Raw genomic sequence first — 19,409 nt, 5'->3', positions numbered from 1 at the left:
AAGGGATGGCAAAGGACAGAGTTGAGGGTTTTGATGTTGGAGTTTTGATGTTGGAGTTTGATGCTGAAGCCTTAAGGAAGCAAGCCCTGGGAAGAGAGGAACCCTGAGCTCCAGAGAGAAGCAACAGCCTGAAAGGGAGGAACCCAGGAAGCCTGAACCCTCACAGACGTCGGCAGCCATCTTGTCCAACACGGGAAAATAGACTTTGGTGAGGGAAGTCACTTATGCTGATGGCCTGGTATCTGTAAGCTCCTACCCCAAATAAATACCCTTTATAAAAACAACCAATTTCTGGTATTTTTCGTCAGCGTCCCTTTGGCTGACTAATACTGTGGTATATTACATTGATTGAGTTTCTCGTGTTGAACCAGCCTTGCATACCAGGAATACATCCCACTTGGTTGTGATGTATAAGTCTTTTGATATGCTGTGTGATTCGATTTGCAAGTATTTTGTTGAGAATTTTTCGTCTATGTTTGTTAGAGAAATTTGTCTGTTATTTTTTTTTTCTCATAGTATCTTTTTCTGGCTTTGGTATTAAGGTGATGTTGGCTTCATAAAATGTATTGGGTAATTTTCCCTCCTCTTCAATTTTTGGAAGAGCTTAAATAGGATTGATGTTAATTCTTTTCAAAATGCTTGGTAGAATTCACCTATGAAGTCGTCTGCTCCTGGACTTCTCTTTGTTGGGAGATTTTTGATGAAGGAGTCAATCTCTTTAAATGTGATTGATTTGTTAAGTTCTTGTATTTCTTGTAGCGTCAGTGTAGGTTGTTTGTGCATTTCTAGGCATTTGTCCATTTTGTCTAAGTTGTCTAGTTTGTTGGCATACATTTTCTCAGATCCTTTTTATTTCTGTGGGGTCAATTGTAACTCCCCCCCCCCCCTTTTAATTTCTGATTGTATTTATTTGCATCTTCTCTCTCTTTCTCGTATTAGTCTAGCTAGGGGTTTGTCAATCTTATCGATCTTCTCAAAGAGCCAGCTTTTGGTTTTGTTAATTTTCTCTATTGTTTTTTCGTGTTCAGAATTTCATTTATTTCTGCTCTCATCTTTATTATTTCTTTCCTTCTGCTTGCTTTAGGATTGGTTTGCTGTTCATTTTCTAGTTTCATCAGTTGCTCAGTTAGATCTTTTTTTTTTTTTTTTTTTTAAAGATTTATTTATTTAATTTCCCCCCCTCCCCTGGTTGTCTGTTCTTGGTGTCTATTTGCTGCGTCTGTTTCTTTGTCCGCTTCTGTTGTCATCAGCGGCACGGGAAGTGTGGGCGGCGCCATTCCTGGGCAGGCTGCTCTTTCTTTTCACGCTGGGCGGCTTTCCTCACGGGCGCACTCCTTGCGTGTGGGGCTCCCCCACGCGGGGGACACCCTGGCGTGGCACGGCACTCCTTGCGCGCATCAGCGCTGCGCATGGCCAGCTCCACACGGGTCAGGGAGGCCCGGGGTTTGAACCGCGGACCTCCCATGTGGTAGACGGACGCCCTAACCACTGGGCCAAAGTCCGTTTCCCTAGATCTTTGAGTTTAGCTCTTTCTTCTTTTTTAATATAGGCATTTAGGGCTATAAATTTCCCTCTCAGGACTGCCTTCACTGTATCCCATAAGTTTTGATAAACTGTGTTCTCGTCTTCATTTGTCTCAATATATTTACTGAGGGAAGCGGTTGTGGCTGCCTATCATATGGAGGGTTCAGGGTTCTATATGCAGGGCCTCCTTGGCCCGTGTGGAGCTGGCCCATGCGCAGTGCTGGTGCATGCAAGGAGTGCCCTGCCACGCAGGGGTGTCTCCCGCGTAGGGGAGCCCCACGCGCAAGGAGTGTGCCCCGTAAGGAGAGCCGCCCAGCGCAAAAAAAACGCAACTTGCCCAGGAGTAGCACACGTGCAGAGCTGAGGCAGCAAGATGACGCAACAAAAAAGTGACAGTTTCCTGGACCTGCCTGACAAGAATGCAAGCAGACACAGAAGAACACACAGCAAATGGACACAAAGAGCAGACCACGGGGATGAAGGGGAGAGAAATAAAAATTAATTAATTAATTTAAAATATATATATATATTTTCTGATTTCACCGCAATTTCTTCTTGGACCCACTGATTATTTAGGAGTGTGTTGTTCAGCCTCCAAACATTTGTGAATGTACCTCTTTTCTGTCTATTACTGATTTCCAGTTTCATTCCATTAAGATCTGGGAAGGTACTTTGCATAGTTTCAGTCTTTTTCTATTTATTGAGAGCTGCATTGTGCCCTAACATGTGGTCTTTCCTGGAGAAAGATCCATGGGCACTTGAGAAGAATGTATAAACCATTGAGCTTGGATGCAGTGTTCTGTATGTGTCTGTTAGGGCTAATTTGTTTGTCATATTGTTCAAGTTCTCTGTTTCCTCGTTGATCATCTGTCTAGTTGTGTGTGGAGTGTTGAAGTCTCCAATGATTATCATAGAGATGTCTCTTTCTCCCTTCAGTTTTGCCAGAGTTTGTCTCATGTATTTTGGGGCACCCTGATTAGGTGCATAGATATTTATGACATATCTTGCTTGTGGTTTGTCCCTTTTATTGATATATAATGGCCTTTTGTATCTCTTATAACTTTTTTTGCACTTAAAGTCTGTTTAGTCCAATATTAGTACAGCTACCTCTGCTCTTTTCTGGTTACTGTTTGCGTGGAGTATCTTTTTCCATCTTTTCACTTTCAGCAAGTTTGTATCTCTGAGTCTGAGGTGAGTCTGTTGTAAGCAGCATATGGATGACTCATGTTTTTTTAATCCATTCTTTCAGCCTATAATTTTTGATTGGGGAGTTTAATCCATTCACATTCATTGATATTACTCTAAATGCACTATTTACTTCTACCATTCTATTCTTTGGTTTTCATATGTCCTATCTTATTTTTGTCTGTCTTTTTATTCTTTTGGTTATCCTTTCTGCTATTCTTTCCTCTATACTCTCCTCCAAGCCTCTCTCTTGTCTTTTTTCTTTTAGGCTGTAAGGCTTCCTTTAGTATTTCTTGCCAAGCTGGATTCTTTTTTACAAACTCTCTTAGTTTCTGTTTGTTTGTGAATATTTTATACTCATCTTCATATTTGAAGGACAGTTTTTCTGGAAAGAATTCTTGGCTGGTAGTTTTTGTTTTGTTTTGTTTTTTAAAGATTTATTTATTTGTGTGTGTGTGTGTGTGTCCCTGTTGTCTGCTGTGTCCATTCTCTGTGCGTTCTTCTGTGTCTACTTGTCATCTCATTAGGCAGCACCAGGAACCGATCCTGGAACCTTCCAGAATGGGAGAGAGGCACTCACTCTCTTGGGCCACCTCAGCTCCCTGGTCTGCTACATCTCTTTTGTCTCTCCTCTGTGTCTTTTTTTATCATCTTGCTGTGCCAGCTTTCCACGTGGCCTAGCTCTCTGCTTGGGCCAGCTCGCCACACGGGCCAGCTTGCCTTTATAAGGAGACCCCGGGAATCGAACCCTGGACCTCCCATATGACAGACGGGAGCCCAATTGCTTGAGCCATATCCACTTCCCTGGCAGTTTTTCTCTTTCAGTATCCTAATTGTATCATACCACTGTCTTCTCACATCCATCGTTTCTGATGAGAAATGCGCACCAAGACTTAGTGAGCATCTGTTGTATGTGATGGTTTGCTTCTCCCTTGCTGCTCTCGGCATTTTCTCTTTGTCTTTCATGTTTGACATTCTGAATAATATGTCTTGGAGTAGGTCTATTCACGTTTATTCTGACCTAGGTACACTGTGCTTCTTGGATATCTGTGTTCATTTCTTTCAAGAGAATTAGGAAATGTTCAGCCATTATTTCCTCAAATTCTTTTACTACCCCTTTTCCCTTCTCTTTTCCTTTTGTAGCTCCCATGACACATACGTTGTTGTGCTACATGTTGTCTCCCTGAGCCCCTGCTCAATTTTTTCCATTCTTTTCTCTATATATTCTTCTCTCTCTTTTTTTTTAATTTCTCTCCCCTTCTCTCCCCCCCCCCCACTTTGTCTGCTCTCTGTGTCCATTTGCTGTATGTTCTTCTTTTGTCTGCTCTCTGTGTCCATTTGCTGTATGTTCTTCTGTGACCACTTCTATCCTTATCAGCAGCACCGGGAATCTGTGTTTCTTTTTGTTGCGTCATCTTGTTGTGTCAGCTCTCCGTGTGCATGGCGCCATTCTTGGGCAGGCTGCACTTTCTTTTGCGCTGGGCAGCTCTCCTTACGGGGCGCACTCCTTGCACGTGGGGCTCTTTACGCGGGGGACACCCCTGCGTGGCACAGCACTCCTTGCACGCATCAGCGCTGCACATGGGCCAGCTCCACACGGGTCAAGGGGGCCTGGGGTTTGAACCGCGGACCTCCCGTGTGATAGGCAGACGCCTTATCCATTGGGCAAAGTCCACTTCCCCTATTCTTCTCTCTATAATTTCAGCTGTTCTGTCTTCTGCATGACTTATTCTTATCTATCAATTTGAGTCTGCTGTTGTATTCCTCTAATGTGTTTTTGATCTCACCTGTTGTGCCTTTCAAACCCATAAGCTCTGTTAATTTTTTCTATTCAGGTTTTCAAATTCTTCTTTGTGCTCCTGCAGTGTCCTCTTAATGTCCTTTATCTCTTTAGCCATGTTATCTTTCAACTCATTGATTTGATTTAGGAGATTTGTATGACTTTCATTAGTTGTCTCAAATCCTCGTCTCCTCTGGGGCTTTAATATATTCCTTTAATTTGTCCATGTCTTCCATTTTCTTAGTATGGCTTGTAATTTTTTTTGCTGATGTTTAGGCATCTTACTATTACGATGAGTCTACTCTTATGCCCAATTCCTCTCTTTTGTGTAGGGATTTAGTGGCAGAAGGCTGTGTGTTACTACTGTTCTTTGATTCTTGGTTGAACCTGTTCTAGCTCTTTAGTATTATTCCTGTTTAGTTGCTAAAATACAGGCCATGGACCCAGTAATGTGTTACAGACCTGCTTCCAAGGGCCTTGTAAAGGGAGGCTTATAAAGGCCCCAAAATGCCTCTCGTTTATTTTTTGTTTCCTCGCATGCACTTCCTCTGTCTGCCTGCAGATGGTGGTCTTTGGCAGCCCGCTCAGTTCAAACTCTGGTTGGACCGTGTTCCCTGAAACACCAGCTACAACATCATGACAGAGGATCCTGCCTCAAGGCTATTCAGAGCCTTGCAGATCACACTTTCTCAGAAGCTGTTCTCCAACCTTTGCCGGCAGCCCCCGCCCTTTTCTCAGGCAGGAAGTAATTCCCCTGTGTTCTCAATAAACAGCCCTGGTGAGTGGGGAGGAGGACTGAGAGGGCTGGCTCTCTTTAGCCCCGTGCGAGCTCCCAAGGTGAACGCTGGTGCGGCGCGCCCAGCCTCGAGGGGCTGGTGGGACACAGCGGACCAAGTTTGTCGGCCAAAAGCTTGATCAGCCTTAGGCTGCATCCCTCTCCTTTCCTGGGGAGGCTGACCCCTGCAGCCCTCTCTGTCCATAGCCATTGGCCAGAAGCCAGAGAATTCAAAGCTTTCTGCTCCAAGACTGGGGAGATGGGCGCCCGCAGCGGGGGTTTTACTCACAGTGTTCCCATCGAGATTTTTTTCCTTTGTCCCTCTCTTTTCTGGGTGGTTTTCAACCTTGCCCTGGTGCCCTAAATCCTAAAATATTGTTTAGGCCATTTCTGCCTGTCCTTTAGCCATTTTTCTGGGACAGAAGGGAGTCCTTTGGCTCTCTAATCCTCCAGATGTCCAGAATGGGAGACTTAGGGCAGTGAACGTAGATGCCTGGGGTGGGAATTGCCAGCCATTTATTTGAAATGTGCAGGGTAACTAATGGATTAACCACCAACTTTTATGCATTAATTATAATTGGATGTGGATTTATTTTTAAAGTGACATTGTGGCAGGGACAGTTACCAGACATTGTAGGTCCTCCCATGGCCCACTGGGTGGACTGGGGGAGAGTGTGAACTGTAATGTGGACCACTGACCATGTGGTGCAGCAGTGCTCAGAGATGTATTCACCAAGTGCAATGAATGTCCCATGATGATGGAGGAGGTTGTGGTTATGGGAGGAGTGGGATGAGGAGGATAGGGGGTATATGGGGACCTCATATTTTTTTTAATGTAACATTAAAAATAAATTAATTAAAATATATAAGGGAAAGTATAAAAAAAATAAAGTGACATTGTGGTTGGTGTGTTTGATGACAAATGTTTATTTTTTGTAGAGTCAGTTTTTATGATAAAGCATAAGCTCTTTGGTTTTGTTAAAGAATATAGCTCTCAGCAAAAATAGAAGCAACCCAAGTGCCCATCAACTGAAGAATGGATAAATAAAACGTGGTATATGCGTACAATGCACTATTGTTCAGCCATGGAAGGGAATGAAGTTCTGACACTTGCAACAATGTGGATAAACCCTGACGCCATCATGTTGAGTGAAATAAGCCAGATTCAAGAGGACAAATATCGCTGATATGAACTAATTAGAATAAGCAAATTCATAGAGTCAGAAACTACTAGAATATAGTTTACCAGGGGTTGAGGTCAGGGTAGGGAATGTGGAGAAGAAGAAAAAAAAAAATGTAATGAGAGGCACAACAAAGCAGGGAGCAGAGGTTCCCAGTACCTCCTAAAGGAGATAGCGAATGTGACAAGCTGGAGGAATAAGAGAAGCGGGGAGAAAAAACGTGATGAGAGACCCAACAAAGCAGGGAGCGGAGGTGGCTCAAGCAATTAGGCCCCTCCCTCCCACAGCAGAGGTCCCAGGTTTGGCTCCCCGTGTCTCCTAAATGAAACAAGGAAGATGAACAGACACAGCAAGCAAAAAACAACAAGGGAGTGGGGAGAAATAAAACAAATATTTAAAAAATATATATGTAATATATATTAAGGGAGCGGATGTGGCTCAAGCAGTTGGGCACCCACCTACCAAACGAGAGGTCCAGGTTGGTTCCCAGTGCCTCCTAAAGAAGATGAGCAAGACAGCACGTTGACACGATGGACTGATACAACGAGATGGTGCAATTGTAGCATTGTGAGAGGTTCAATTATTTGGGTATAGAAAGGCCAGGACTCAGGAATTATTTTGAGAAGGAAAAATGGTTTATTGATGGCTGGCCAGACTCAGGAGCTTTCTGTTACAAACCAGAGCCCTGAACAAGAATTTTGAGTTCCTTTTATACAGAGGAAGGGCTAAATTGTTCTTTGTTTCAGTGCTCAATAGGTTTGAATTAGCATATATCTTCCACATCCTAGGTAAGCTTTTTTTAGCATGGACCTTATACATTCTAGATAAGCTTTTAGCACATTTGGTTTGCATTTTCCCTTAATATTTAAAGTCTATAGAGTTTGCATTGATAAACTGTTTCCTGGGACTGGAGTCGTTGCCATGGTTACGAAGGGCAGGGCTGCAGCCTCTCACCATCCCACACCCACAAGTCAGGACAGACAGCTTAGGTTAAAGTTATCTCCAAAGAGACAAAGAGCCTCCCACCCATAGCCCACATCACAATGAGATGACACAACAAAGAATAACCAGGAGGAAACACAATGAGAGACACAACAAGTGGGAGTGCTCACTGTTTGCTCTATGTGCTCATCTTTTTTTTTTTTGGAGGCACCAGGAACTGAATTCCAGACCTCCCATGTGGGAGGGAGGCTCCCAATGGCTTGAGCCACCTCTGCTCCCTGTTGTGTACTTTATGCATGAAAACACAGGCATGCATGAACCTACAACCTGTTTAATTTTTTTTAAGTATGGCTTTCAGAACATAGGATCTTGTTTTCCGGCACAGTTTATGAATCTACTAAAGAGAGAAGACTCGGCACTCAGTTCCCTCATCAGCTAACAAGCCACCTAGAGGCAGGAGATGTGATCCACCAGGAAGAGAAATTCTCTCCTGAATATTAGGTTTACCAGTCAGCAAAACAGAATAGACCCAGGGGATCTGATCTGTGAGTCTGAAAAGTTAGTACATTTAACTTGGCCTCAATAAATAAAACAGCATGAAATAAAACTCAGAAGACAGCCCAGTACCAAAGTCAGGGGTGTAGCTTCCCTTTTCTATTTCCGTAATGCTAAGACAAATACATCATTCGTTCCATATTCCTCAAAGGAGTTTTTTGCAAATTAACTAATTTTGAAATTTATTTTTTGGGGGCACTATCGGATATTTTGATAGCCTGGGGTTTTTGAGAGGCTTAGCAACATTAAATACTCTGGAATATTTTTCTATTTTTCTCATTTCAAGGTGATGATTGAACACTACAGTAATTTCAGTAATTTCTTAAGGTCGGATCTGATTGTTTGAGTCAGACCTTCCAGGATTTCTTGAGTTTATCAGAAAAATGAGTAATTTTGAGGTCCAGAGCAGCAAAATTTCCCACATTTCCTCCCCCAAAATTTTGTGTTTGAAGCCACGTGGCGCAGAGTGGAAAACCCCAGGGCTTTTATTGAAGATAAAAGTGTTTGGAGGTTTCCTTTCACAAGCAGACTTCAAAGGCCCACATGACTGATGGTTACAAAACCCGGGGACTGAGCTTTCTGTTCCTCAGAAACCACGTGACGGGTTTGTTTACCTTTTTCACATGTAACTTATGTGACTATTGTGTCTCCCATTTGGCCAGAAAACTGTGATGTCAACCATGCTTTCACTCTTGAACTCTGCCTGAGCCTTTCCTTGACTCTTTCTGTCATATCAATTTTATAGACTCTCTGCTCTTCAAATGCCCTCTAAGATATGTGGATATGTCTTATTTCTTCTTTCTCTTGAAACTGAGAATAACGATAGAGGAAATATGCTTTTTAACACCCTTCTTTTTAAATCAAAATTAGGCCGTCGGAAGTATCGGGGGCTGAACTAAATAGCAGCCATTGTGCCCTTTTCCTTGTGGATGTCAACGCTAGACTGCACAGACTAAAAGAGCAATTCATGCCAACCCACCTTGTTGTCCTGCAGTTTGGTGTGCTCTGAAATTTTAAAAATTCACTCAGGCCTTCTGGTCAAAATGGTGCTTTGGCATTTTAGGAAAGAATTGTCCTCATTTTCTGTAAATTCTAAACTTCATTTTCTGTTTTCAGGAAACCAGCATTCATCCACTATTAGCGATTCTGCAGCAGGTGTTGAAGACCTGAACATCGTCCAGGTGACCATTCCAGGTACAGAGGTTTATCTGGATTTATCATAGTTTACTTCACAGTGTATTCCTTAGTTTGTCTTAACTGTTTAATGATGTGCATGAATCTCTCAGAGCTGCTGTTTCTGCTTAGTTCACCCTGACAGCTAAGGAATGACACTTGAGGAATATGAACATAGGCTGCGGGAAAGGGTATGGCTCAAGCCACTGAGCACCTGCTTCCCACATGGGAGGTCCTGGGTTTGGTCCCCGGTGCCTCCTACAAACAACAAGCAAACACACGAGAAAACCAACTCAGGGGAGCCAGTGTGGCTCAGTGGTTGAGCGCCAGCTTCCCACAAGGTTCTAGGTTCAGTTCCCAACCCTGGTGCATCAAAAAAAAAAAGCCTTCAGGTTGTCATGCACCTCGTATCTTGCCCATGGCAGATCTCGTTCATTAGATATATTGCTTCTCCCAGCCAACCCCTGACAGTACTGGAAAATCCACCTCAGGGTAACTCCAAGCCCAGGCTACCACATGGAACTTGAATTGACCCTAGAGATGAAACTTAACTGTTGCCCATCATTAAGTAGTCTTCTTTCCTGAATATGTGTCTGTAAAATATATATGAAAAGATACCAAAAAAATCTAATAACATTTCTTCCAGGGAAGGAAATCAAGAGCTGGCACAGGGATGGGAGAGAGATGTTTCACTATGGACAGTTTTATATCTCTTGAATTTTGAACCATAAAATCTCTTCAACTGTTCAAAGTAAAATAAAATAAAAATTAAAAGTATTGAAAAATGTTTCTCTCTAATCCTGGTATATCTTATTCCTTTTACTTGTCTTATGGCATTGGCTCAGATTTCCAGCATAATTGTGAAGAGTAGTGATGAGAGTGGACACTTTATCTTGCATGATAGTGAAAACGTTCCCTAAAAGCAATACATAGTATTTTCACGTAGGGTTATATTTGGGAATATTCTTGATTATAATAGTTTCCATTTGCAAACTTCAAAATTGCTTAATTATTGCTAAAAGTAAACGGAATGGTAAGCCAGGTAAAGGGCTTTTTCAGCTGCTAACAGGCATTTCTTCCAACAGCTTTTCTGAGGTAAAATGCATTAATAGTCCCGGTTTGCTTAATTATTTCTAGATAATGAGAAGGAAAGATTATCAAGCACTGAAAAGATTAAACATCTGAGAGAACAAGTCAATGACCTCTTTAGCCGAAAATTTGGTAAGTTTTTATATCATTAGCTAGACAGAATGTATGTATTTGAAGTGCTTCTTTTTAATTGTATACTTTATCCTGTAAGAAATTGCTCTTTCTGCAAAGGAGCTGTGATCAAAATTAGTATGCCTCTTTATTGAAGAGCTTTTACGTGCAGACACTGACTAATTACAATAGCAACAGCTATACTTGACTTCCTGAGTCCTTCCTCGAGTGAACATTGTTTTTACTGCTTGACATGTTTAATTGTTTCATCCTCACAAAAGCCTGTTGAGGTAGGTACTTAGAGAATCCCCCATTTCATGGAGGGACAGACCGAGTCTGCCAATTTCAAAATCTATAAAATTATGCCCCTTTATCATAGTACTCCTGGAAAATAAAGTAATAATGGCTCACCACCAATGTTGTCATTTGATTAGGGTAATTTTTAAATCTGGACGTTGAAGGTCAAGCAGGGTTTGGGTAAAGTGCCGTGACAAGCTCTACTAGTTCTGTGCTATTTGTCTGTCACAGGCGAAGCCATCGGAGTAGATTTCCCCGTGAAAGTTCCCTACAGGAAAATCACGTTCAATCCTGGCTGTGTGGTGGTCCACGGCCTGCCCCCGGGGGTGGCATTCAAAGCCCCGGCTCACCTGGAAGTCAGCTCAATGAGAAGGATCTTGGATGCTGCAGAGTTTATCAAATTCACAGTCATCAGGTAAGTGTGAGTTCCCTGCTTGGTCGTGAGAATGAATCTGGAGATCATGAGGCTATGCCATCTTCTGGAATTAAATCGTATGCAGTAATAGCATCCTCCCAAGTTTACCAGGTAACGAGATGAACAAATGAAGGTGCATATTTATTTATGCATAGTCATTGTCATTCTTGATTCCCATCCTACGTGTCAATGGGATTATCAGGTCAGAGGCTATTATAAGTATGTTAGGAAAAGATCTTCTTAGTTTGTTTCAAAAAATGACAGAGAACTAGACAAATCCCTTAAAAAGTGGCATTTCTGCCAAACCCTGTAAACATGACTTTGAACCTGACCTGTGATTAACCCCTTCGCTTTTTCTTCCCTTGAATCCTTTGCACCCTAACCCCCATCAAGCTTGCATCACCAGTCTCAATTGCGAACAAACAAATCTCCATTTTCTCTGATCCCACTCCTTTTTTTAAAGAAAAAAGAACAGAGAGTGTCAGCTGTGGCTTCATTGCAAATCCACGTGGCCCAAGCCTCACCCTAACCCGGCTTGGTCTACAATGCTCTCAGCAGTGTTGTGTTTTGTTTAATTGTGGCAAAATAAATAGAACTTAGGAGCAGATGTAGCTCAGTGGTTGAGTGCCTGCTCCCCATGTATGAGGTCCCGAGTTCAATTCCCAGTACCTCCTTAAAGAACTAATAAGTAAATAAATAAACCTCTGATTTTAGCCATTTTTAAGTATAAATTCAGTGACTTTAATTATACTCACAGTGAGCTCGCTTCCCTCTTGCAGAAGCCTCGTGCCCTCTCGTACCACTGTTGGTAGCTCCTGCTTTCATCTTCCGGTTCCCAGCCCTTCACCCGCCACCGCTGCCAGTGAGAGATCTAAAGCTCTCCTCAGACACACCGCCACGTCGGGCGTCTGTCGTTCAAACCCGTGAGGAGCAGCGCTCAAAAATGCTAACTGCAAATTTCCCTTCTGGCCGTATCTCCAGTATAAGCTTCCCTCCAGGAGGCCGTCCAGCCTCAGTTACCCTTTTCCTCCTTTGCTTCTGTTCATGATGATACTTGCCGACGCCCCCAGAGCATCATCTCCTGTGCGCTGGCAGTGCTGTAAGGACTTTCTCACATAACTCAGTCACCCCTGAGGGGTGGTGCGATAGCTCCACTTTACAGAGGAGGAAACTGAGGCAGAGGGAGATCGGGTAACTCACCCACAGCCACAGAGCTCCTCGGTGGCAGTGCTGGGATCTGCACCCCAGGAGCTGGCTGCGGGGTCCCCGCAGTTAACCACTGTACCTGCTGCCACTCATATTCGTGTAAATAGCGTTTCCCGCTCCTGCAACTTGTGTGTACGGGCACCTGGCCCTCGGTGACTGCGGGCAGCCTCTCTCGGTTTTACCTCCTGCTGCAAAAGTTTGTGGAACTGAGCTCATTGGACAGGAGAGGAAATAGGAACCTTGTCGCATTCAACAATGTCTCTTTCTTTTCAGACCCCTTCCAGGACTTGAGCTGAGCAACGGTGAGTATTCTGTGCGGTGAGAATGTTCCAGCACTTGCCGTGCTGGGCGGAAGGTCTTGGTGGGCACCGGGTCCTTGATCCGGGAGCATTGAGCCCCAGAGCGGAGCATTCAGCTTTGTCCGCGCGCTTTGTTTTTTCTTGCATGTTATAAACTTCTGCAAATCTGTTGCTTGAGGCTCATTAGCCAGCCTTTTCATTTTCCTTATACAACAGTTGGATGTGGCTTGCATGTATGTCGCACACTCTTGGGTTTTATTTTGTTGTTATTTTTCCTTTATTAGAAAGTTTACAGAACAGTCGTGCATAAAATACAGAATTCCCATTCACCACCCCACCAACACCCGGCATAGGTGGGGAACATTTGTTACAGTGAATGGCAGAGTTTTACAATTGTGCTGTTTTAATTAAAGTCCGTGGATTGATTTAGGGTTCACTGTTTGGGTAATGTAGTTCCATGGATTTTTTTTTTTTTTTTTATTCTTTTACTATATATGCAATCCAACATTTCCCTTGTTAATGGTATTCAGATATGTATTTCAGTGCTGTTAATTGCTATTATTATGTTGTACTCCCATCATCCCAGAGTTCTTTATGGCGCCCACCAGCACACCCGTGCTCAGATATTATATTGGAAATACTCCGTATCAGTTCGTAGGTCATGCCAAGCTAGCCAAACCAGCCCTAGCCCACAGTTCTGAACCAAAAGGTACCAGCAGGGGACTCCCAGAATCCCCTCCAGTGCTAAGCGTGGCATCTGTTCTGACTGAGCAATGCCTGAGCCATCCTGCTTGTTAAATATTTTTTTCAATCTGTCTTTTTCTTTAAGTCTTGATACAGGGAGTGGATGTAGCTCAAGTGGTTGAGCGCCTGCTTCTCATGTATGAGGTCTGGTTCTATCCCTGGTGCCTCCAAAAAATATATATATTCTTGGTATGGGTAATAATGTCACTTTAAAAATTTTTTATCAGTCTAGCTAGGATTTATCTTTCTTTTTTTTTAAGGTACCAGGTCCGGGGATTAAACCCAGGATCTCACACATGGGAAGTTGGCACGCAACCACTAAGCTACATCAGCTCCCATGAGTTGTTTTTTTTTGTTTGTTTGCTTGTTGGTTGCTTTTCTGTTTCTAGGAGGCACCAGGAACCAAATCCAGGACCTCCCATGTGGGAAGCAGGCGCTCAAATGCTTGAGCCACAGCTGCTCCCTATAATTTTTTTTTAGGAGGTAGCAGGGATTGAACCCAGGACCACATACATGGGAAGCAGACGCTCAGCCACTGAGCTACACCACTCCCCTAAATATTTTTTTAATATTTCCCCTGGAATTCTTGCAAGTCAGTCAATATCCTTTAGGGTGGTTAGAGTAGAAGATGTAGAGACAGAGATGTTCTAAAGAGCGTGAGTCACTCGGGAACCTCCTCATTTAGAACTTGAAAACGGAAATATTCTTTTATTATTATTTATTTCTTTATTAGGAGGTACCAGGGATTAAAGCTGGGACCTTGTACATGCAAAGCAGGCACCACTGAGCTACGTCTGGTTGTACTGAAATATTCTTTTAAAACGTTGTTATTCCTAAATTCACCTGGTTGCTAAATGATTTTGTCTTTTATAACAGATTTTTTGGTAATGTACATACCAGAAAATCTACTAGTGTTAAGTGTACATTCAGTGATTTTTAGTAAATTTACAGAGTTGTGCAACTGTCACCACAATCTAATTTTAGCAGTCACCACAAAAAAAGATTGCTTCTTTCATTTTTAGTCATTTCCCATTCCCACCCGTAGCCTCAGACAACCACTGATCGACTCTGTCTCTGTAGATTTGCTTACATTTTCTTAAAGTGAATTTTGATCTCTCGGTTCTCTTGAGGTCCATTTTACCTGCCTCCTGGCCAAGTTCTTTAAAGTTAACACACCAGCACATTTATGCTTGAGCATGTTGCCATGCGCAGCTTCTGTGCCTGTTCCCTTCTTCATTATTTCAAAGGTGTCTTGAGAATCAAATGAGAAAAATTGACCTTGAAAATTTGGATACACTCTCCAATCATTCCTGCTTAAGCCAGATGGGGCAACACAGCCACTTGGTCAAAAACATTTTTTTTGCAGTTCCAGGACCTTGTATGTAGGAAGCCGGCACTCAGCCGCTGAGCCATATCGGCTTCCCTGAGTTAGTTTTATCGTTTGTTTTGCTTGTTGTTTGTTTTCTGTCTTTCAAGGAGGCGCCAGGAATCAAACCCAGGCCTCCCATGTGGGAGGTGGGCACTCAACTGCTTGAGCCACATCCGTTCCCCTGGTCAGATGGCTTTTAAAAGGGGGAATTGAAAAGCCAAGTACCTTTTCTTAAAAATGCAGGTGATCTTTAGAATTCTGAGGCTCTGGCCACAGTGTTCCCTCATGGCCATGGCTGGCTAGCGTTGAGCGTCCGCTGTCCTCTCTAGAGGGGTGGGTCCCTCCCCGGTTAACGGCACCCCTTCCCCACCCCAGCCACTCCATCCCTGACGTTTATCACCTCACTGATGCCACTGTAGAGGTAAGAGAAGAAGTGAAACCATTTCTTGTCCCCATGTCTCTATCAAGTGGGAAAGCGAAAGATAGACCAAGAAGGCCGGGTATTTCAAGAAAAGTGGGAGAGAGCCTATTTCTTCGTGGAAGTGCAGAACATTCCTATATGTTTAATCTGCAAACAGAGCATGTCGGTGTCCAAAGAGTACAACCTGAGGCGCCACTATCAGACCAACCACAGCAAGCACTGCGACCAGTACACCGAGAAGATGCGCGAAAAGAAGCTTCACGAGCTGAAAAAGGGGCTCAAAGAGTACCTCTCGGGGTCCGCCGAAGGTTTGTGTTCCGAGCATCGCCTGGGCCTTGCCAGTGTCAGTCCAGGTGAAAATGCGGCCGTGCAGCCCGTCGAAGACGTGACCAGGAATTTATGGGAGAAGTTACGAGAAAAAATCAGATCGTTCGTGGCATATTCTATCGCGATCGATGAGATCACGGATATAAATAACACCACCCAGTTGGCCATATTCATTCGCGGCGTCGACGAGAATTTTGAGGTGTCCGAAGAACTTTTGGACACGGTCCCCATGACAGGGACAAAATCCGGAAATGAGATATTTTCGCGTTTCGAGAAAAGTCTGAAAAAGTTTAACATCGACTGGTCAAAATTAGTAAGCGTGGCGTCCACTGGCACTCCCACGATGGTCGGGGTCAACGACGGGCTTGTGACGAAACTCAAATCCAAGGTGGCGACGTTCTGCAAGGGCTCAGATCTGAAGTCCGTCTGTTGCATTATTCACCAGGAATCACTCTGTGCTCAGAAGCTGAAGATGGACCACGTCATGGACGTGGTGGTGAACTCTGTCAACTGGATATGCTCCCGCGGGCTGAACCACGGAGGGTTCACAACTTTGCTTTACGAACTGGACAGCCAGTATGGGAGCCTTTTGTACTACACGGAGATTAAGTGGCTCAGTCGTGGGTTGGTGCTAAAGAGATTTTTTGAATCACTGAAAGAAATCGACTCGTTCATGTCATCCAGAGGAAAACCCCTACCTCAGCTGAGCTCGAAAGATTGGATCAAAGACTTGGCCTTTTTGGTGGACATGACGATGCATCTAAACACCCTGAACATCTCGCTCCAGGGGCACTCACAAATAGTTACGCAAATGTATGACCTGATCCGGGCATTCTTAGCAAAACTGTGCCTTTGGGAAACGCATTTGGCACGGAATAATCTGGCCCACTTTCCCACTCTGAAATCGGTTTCCAGAAACGAAAGCGATGGCCTGAACTACATTCCCAAAATTGCGGAATTAAAGACCGAATTCCAGAAAAGGTTGTCTGATTTCAAACTCTACGAAAGCGACTTGACCCTGTTCAGCTCCCCTTTCTCCATGAAGATAGACCATGTCCATGAAGACCTTCAGATGGAGGTGATCGACCTGCAGTGCAACACGGTGCTCAAGACGAAGTACGACGAGGTCGGAATTCCGGAGTTCTACAAGTACCTCTGGAGTAGCTACCCCCGGTATAAAAACCACTGCGCCAAGATTCTCTCCATGTTTGGGAGTACCTACATTTGTGAACAGCTGTTTTCCATTATGAAACTAAGTAAAACTAAGCATTGTTCCCAGCTAAAGGATTCACAGTGGGATTCCATGCTACAGTTTGCAACGTGATAAAGGAAAAAATCTTGGCAAGGCCCCTGGTATATATGCCGCCGCTCCTCCAGTCCCAAGGGATTGTGAGATGAGAAAATGAGTAAATATTTGTTTTTCCTTTCTTTTTTTTTTCCATTTTGAATTTTCAGTATCATACCTGTTTTATGACATTTTATGCTTCACTGTAATTCAGTAAAAACCAAGAACCTTTTATTGGATCTCCAGAAGTTGATTCATACCTGGCCTGTTGCATTCATTCACACATACCTGCTTGGCCCCTGTAGGTACTGAGCTTGGCACTCGAGGTTTAAATAATCAACAGAGAAATAGAAAGACAGGTCTGTTCATTTAGCAGCATTTATGCACACACCTTTATATCTACCTCCCCACCCCTAACATCCTGTTATCCCCTGGATCTGACACATTTCCAGGTTTGAGTAGAATCCATTGGACATGTATTCACATACTAGCTGAACAGTCCTGTATTTTCTGTCTCTGCCTCTCCATGAAGCCAGAAAAGTCAGACTGAAAATGGAAAACCCCAAAATAAATAGCATAGGTTATGAAAGACAAAGCAAGTTTTAAGGTTTAGCAGTTGACTTTTTTCTTTTAACTTTTTATTGTGAAATAACTTCAAACATACAGGGAAGTTGCAAAAATAAAAATAGTACAAGGAACGTAGCCTTTACCTAGATTCTCATATTATTATTTTACTCTTGTTTTTTCATTCTCTCTCCCTCTAATATGTTTATATTCTCATAATATGTATATACATGAGCACAATGAGTGCCTTTAATGAGTACTCATAAATGAATATCTGTGAGTGTCTGTAGTGGGTTTATAAATATATATTACACATACTTTTTTTCTGAGCCATTTAAGGGTAAGATGTGTATATCATGGCCCTTTATCAATAAATATTACAGGGAGTAGTATAAGAAGAAGGAATATTCTCTTATATCAGTTAACATCTCTTACATTCAGTTATCAGCTTCAGCAAATCTACCATTTATCTAACTTCTATCCAATTTGACCGTTCACCTTCCAGTTTTGTCACTTCCCCTTGATAAATTGTCTAGAGGCACCCATGTATTTATGCTCATAATCTAATAGCCACTGGAATTAATGACCCAAACTTGTGACTTTTCAGATTGGGGGAAATTAGGTGACAAGGGTGGAGAAAGGCCGATAACCCCGTTCTCGGGCAGTAATGGAGAAAAAGGCCTTGATAAAACGAAGGGCGGTTGCAGGAAGGACAGGCCAGCCTCCAGGCTGGTACCTGTGCGAGGCACCTGGGCCAGCCGGGTCTCAGACGCCTGTCCTTGGACACAGGGTGAAGTGACCCAGCCCTGGGCAGTTCCTGTCCCAGGAGGTTTACCGCAGGCTCCGGGGGGCCAGGCTAGATCTGAGGCTCACTTCCCAGAGAAAAACACCAGGAGGGACTGGTTTGTCACAGGGACCAGCTCCTAGCTCGGCTGAGCAGATGTCAACTCTGTCTATCAGAGGTGTGGCCGCAAGTCCCCGTCCTTCTTCCTTTTCTAAGTGGCCTCTGTGCCTGACACGGAGAGCTAGCAGGTGTCTGGCGTGTCCTCGGCGTGGCTCCCTGGAGGCTGCGGTGGTGAGCGCCCTGGCGGGGGCGGGCGCACAGGGTTCAGCCGGCTGCCTTCTGTCAGCTGGCGCGTTCCGGTGCTGCCCCACTTTGACTCAACACCCAAGGTCACCGGATTGCTGTCGTGGGACCAGGAGGGCTCGGGCCACGGTGGCCAGCGACCAACACTGCCGCTCACGTGACTGAGCTGAGACTATGGGAGATGACAGAATGGAGGTGGGGGTTCACCCCAGGAGCCCGGGCTGGATTGGGTGGGTGCCCATGTGCTCCCACGGGTGGAGAGTCTGCTACATCTGTCCCAAGGCCCTCACTCCCCATGTCTGGGTGAGCAGAGGAAAGAACAGGCCGCCCCACCAACAGAGGCCCCGGGGGAGCTGCAGAGGGCCCTGGGAGCCAGGCCCACCTGCGCTCACAGACCCTCCTGGAGCCTCCTTCAGCTGTGGCACCTGCCACGGGACCGGCCCAAAGATCCTTTGCTCCAGGCATGCCCTGGGCCTGGGCCTTCCCCTGGGTCCTCTGGGGCCCCCACAGGGGCAGCTGCCTAGCCACAGCACAAAGCCCCTTTCAGGGGACCAGAAATAGAGAAAAAACCTGGGGGAAACAACTGTGGCTTCTGCTTGGGGGAGGGGATGAAAAGAAGGGTTTTCTCTTACACTGTATTTAATACAAAGGTCACAAATGCAACTGAACAAACAAAGGGGTTGAGGTTGTCTGTGGTTACTTTCTCCAAGTGCTTTGTATGACAGCACTTGGGCTTTTCCAGCAAATGAGGGTGTGCAAAGTGCAGGCATACTTCAGGGCTCTGTAGCCTCTCAGTCCTTTGATGTCCAAATTGTTCTCTTGAGACGTATCTGTCCCCCTTGTCGGTCTTCTCTTACCTCTGAGGGACCAGCTTCAGGTAGTCACTTCCCAGTCCTTCTAGAAGCTGCATCTTGTACAAGATTTGCAGCTCCACCTTTTTTTTTTTTTTTGGAGGTACAGGGGCGGGAATTGACAACGGAACACCGGCCCTCAGCCACTGGATCCACCTCGGTCCCTGCATTGCTGTTTTTTTGTTTGTTTGCTCGTTGTTTGTTTTTGTTTTTAGGCGGCACCAGGGGC

The 19,409-nt window shown here is 44.3% G+C and overlaps 1 protein-coding gene across 3 annotated transcripts in view; it reads left to right on the top strand.

Moving 5' to 3' along the window:
- The window catches only part of LOC101421274 (general transcription factor II-I repeat domain-containing protein 2B), a 105,024-nt gene extending 88,114 nt beyond the window's left edge, over positions 1-16,910 (top strand). For all 3 annotated transcript variants that reach the window (XM_058285959.1, XM_058285960.2, XM_058285958.2), the window contains 5 exons: positions 9,059-9,136; positions 10,253-10,336; positions 10,844-11,027; positions 12,507-12,535; positions 15,114-16,910. In XM_058285959.1, the coding sequence (XP_058141942.1) occupies positions 9,059-9,136; positions 10,253-10,336; positions 10,844-11,027; positions 12,507-12,535; positions 15,114-16,717 (1,979 nt within the window). In that variant the 3' untranslated portion in view covers positions 16,718-16,910. The remainder of the gene's footprint in view (positions 1-9,058; positions 9,137-10,252; positions 10,337-10,843; positions 11,028-12,506; positions 12,536-15,113) is intronic.
- Positions 16,911-19,409: the final 2,499 nt, after the last annotated feature.

This window comes from Dasypus novemcinctus, chromosome 23 (assembly GCF_030445035.2).
Source record: "Dasypus novemcinctus isolate mDasNov1 chromosome 23, mDasNov1.1.hap2, whole genome shotgun sequence".
Lineage (NCBI taxonomy): Eukaryota > Metazoa > Chordata > Mammalia > Cingulata > Dasypodidae > Dasypus > Dasypus novemcinctus.
The sequence above is the reverse complement of the archived record's forward strand: the minus strand, read 5'-3'. Positions and strand labels throughout refer to the sequence as shown.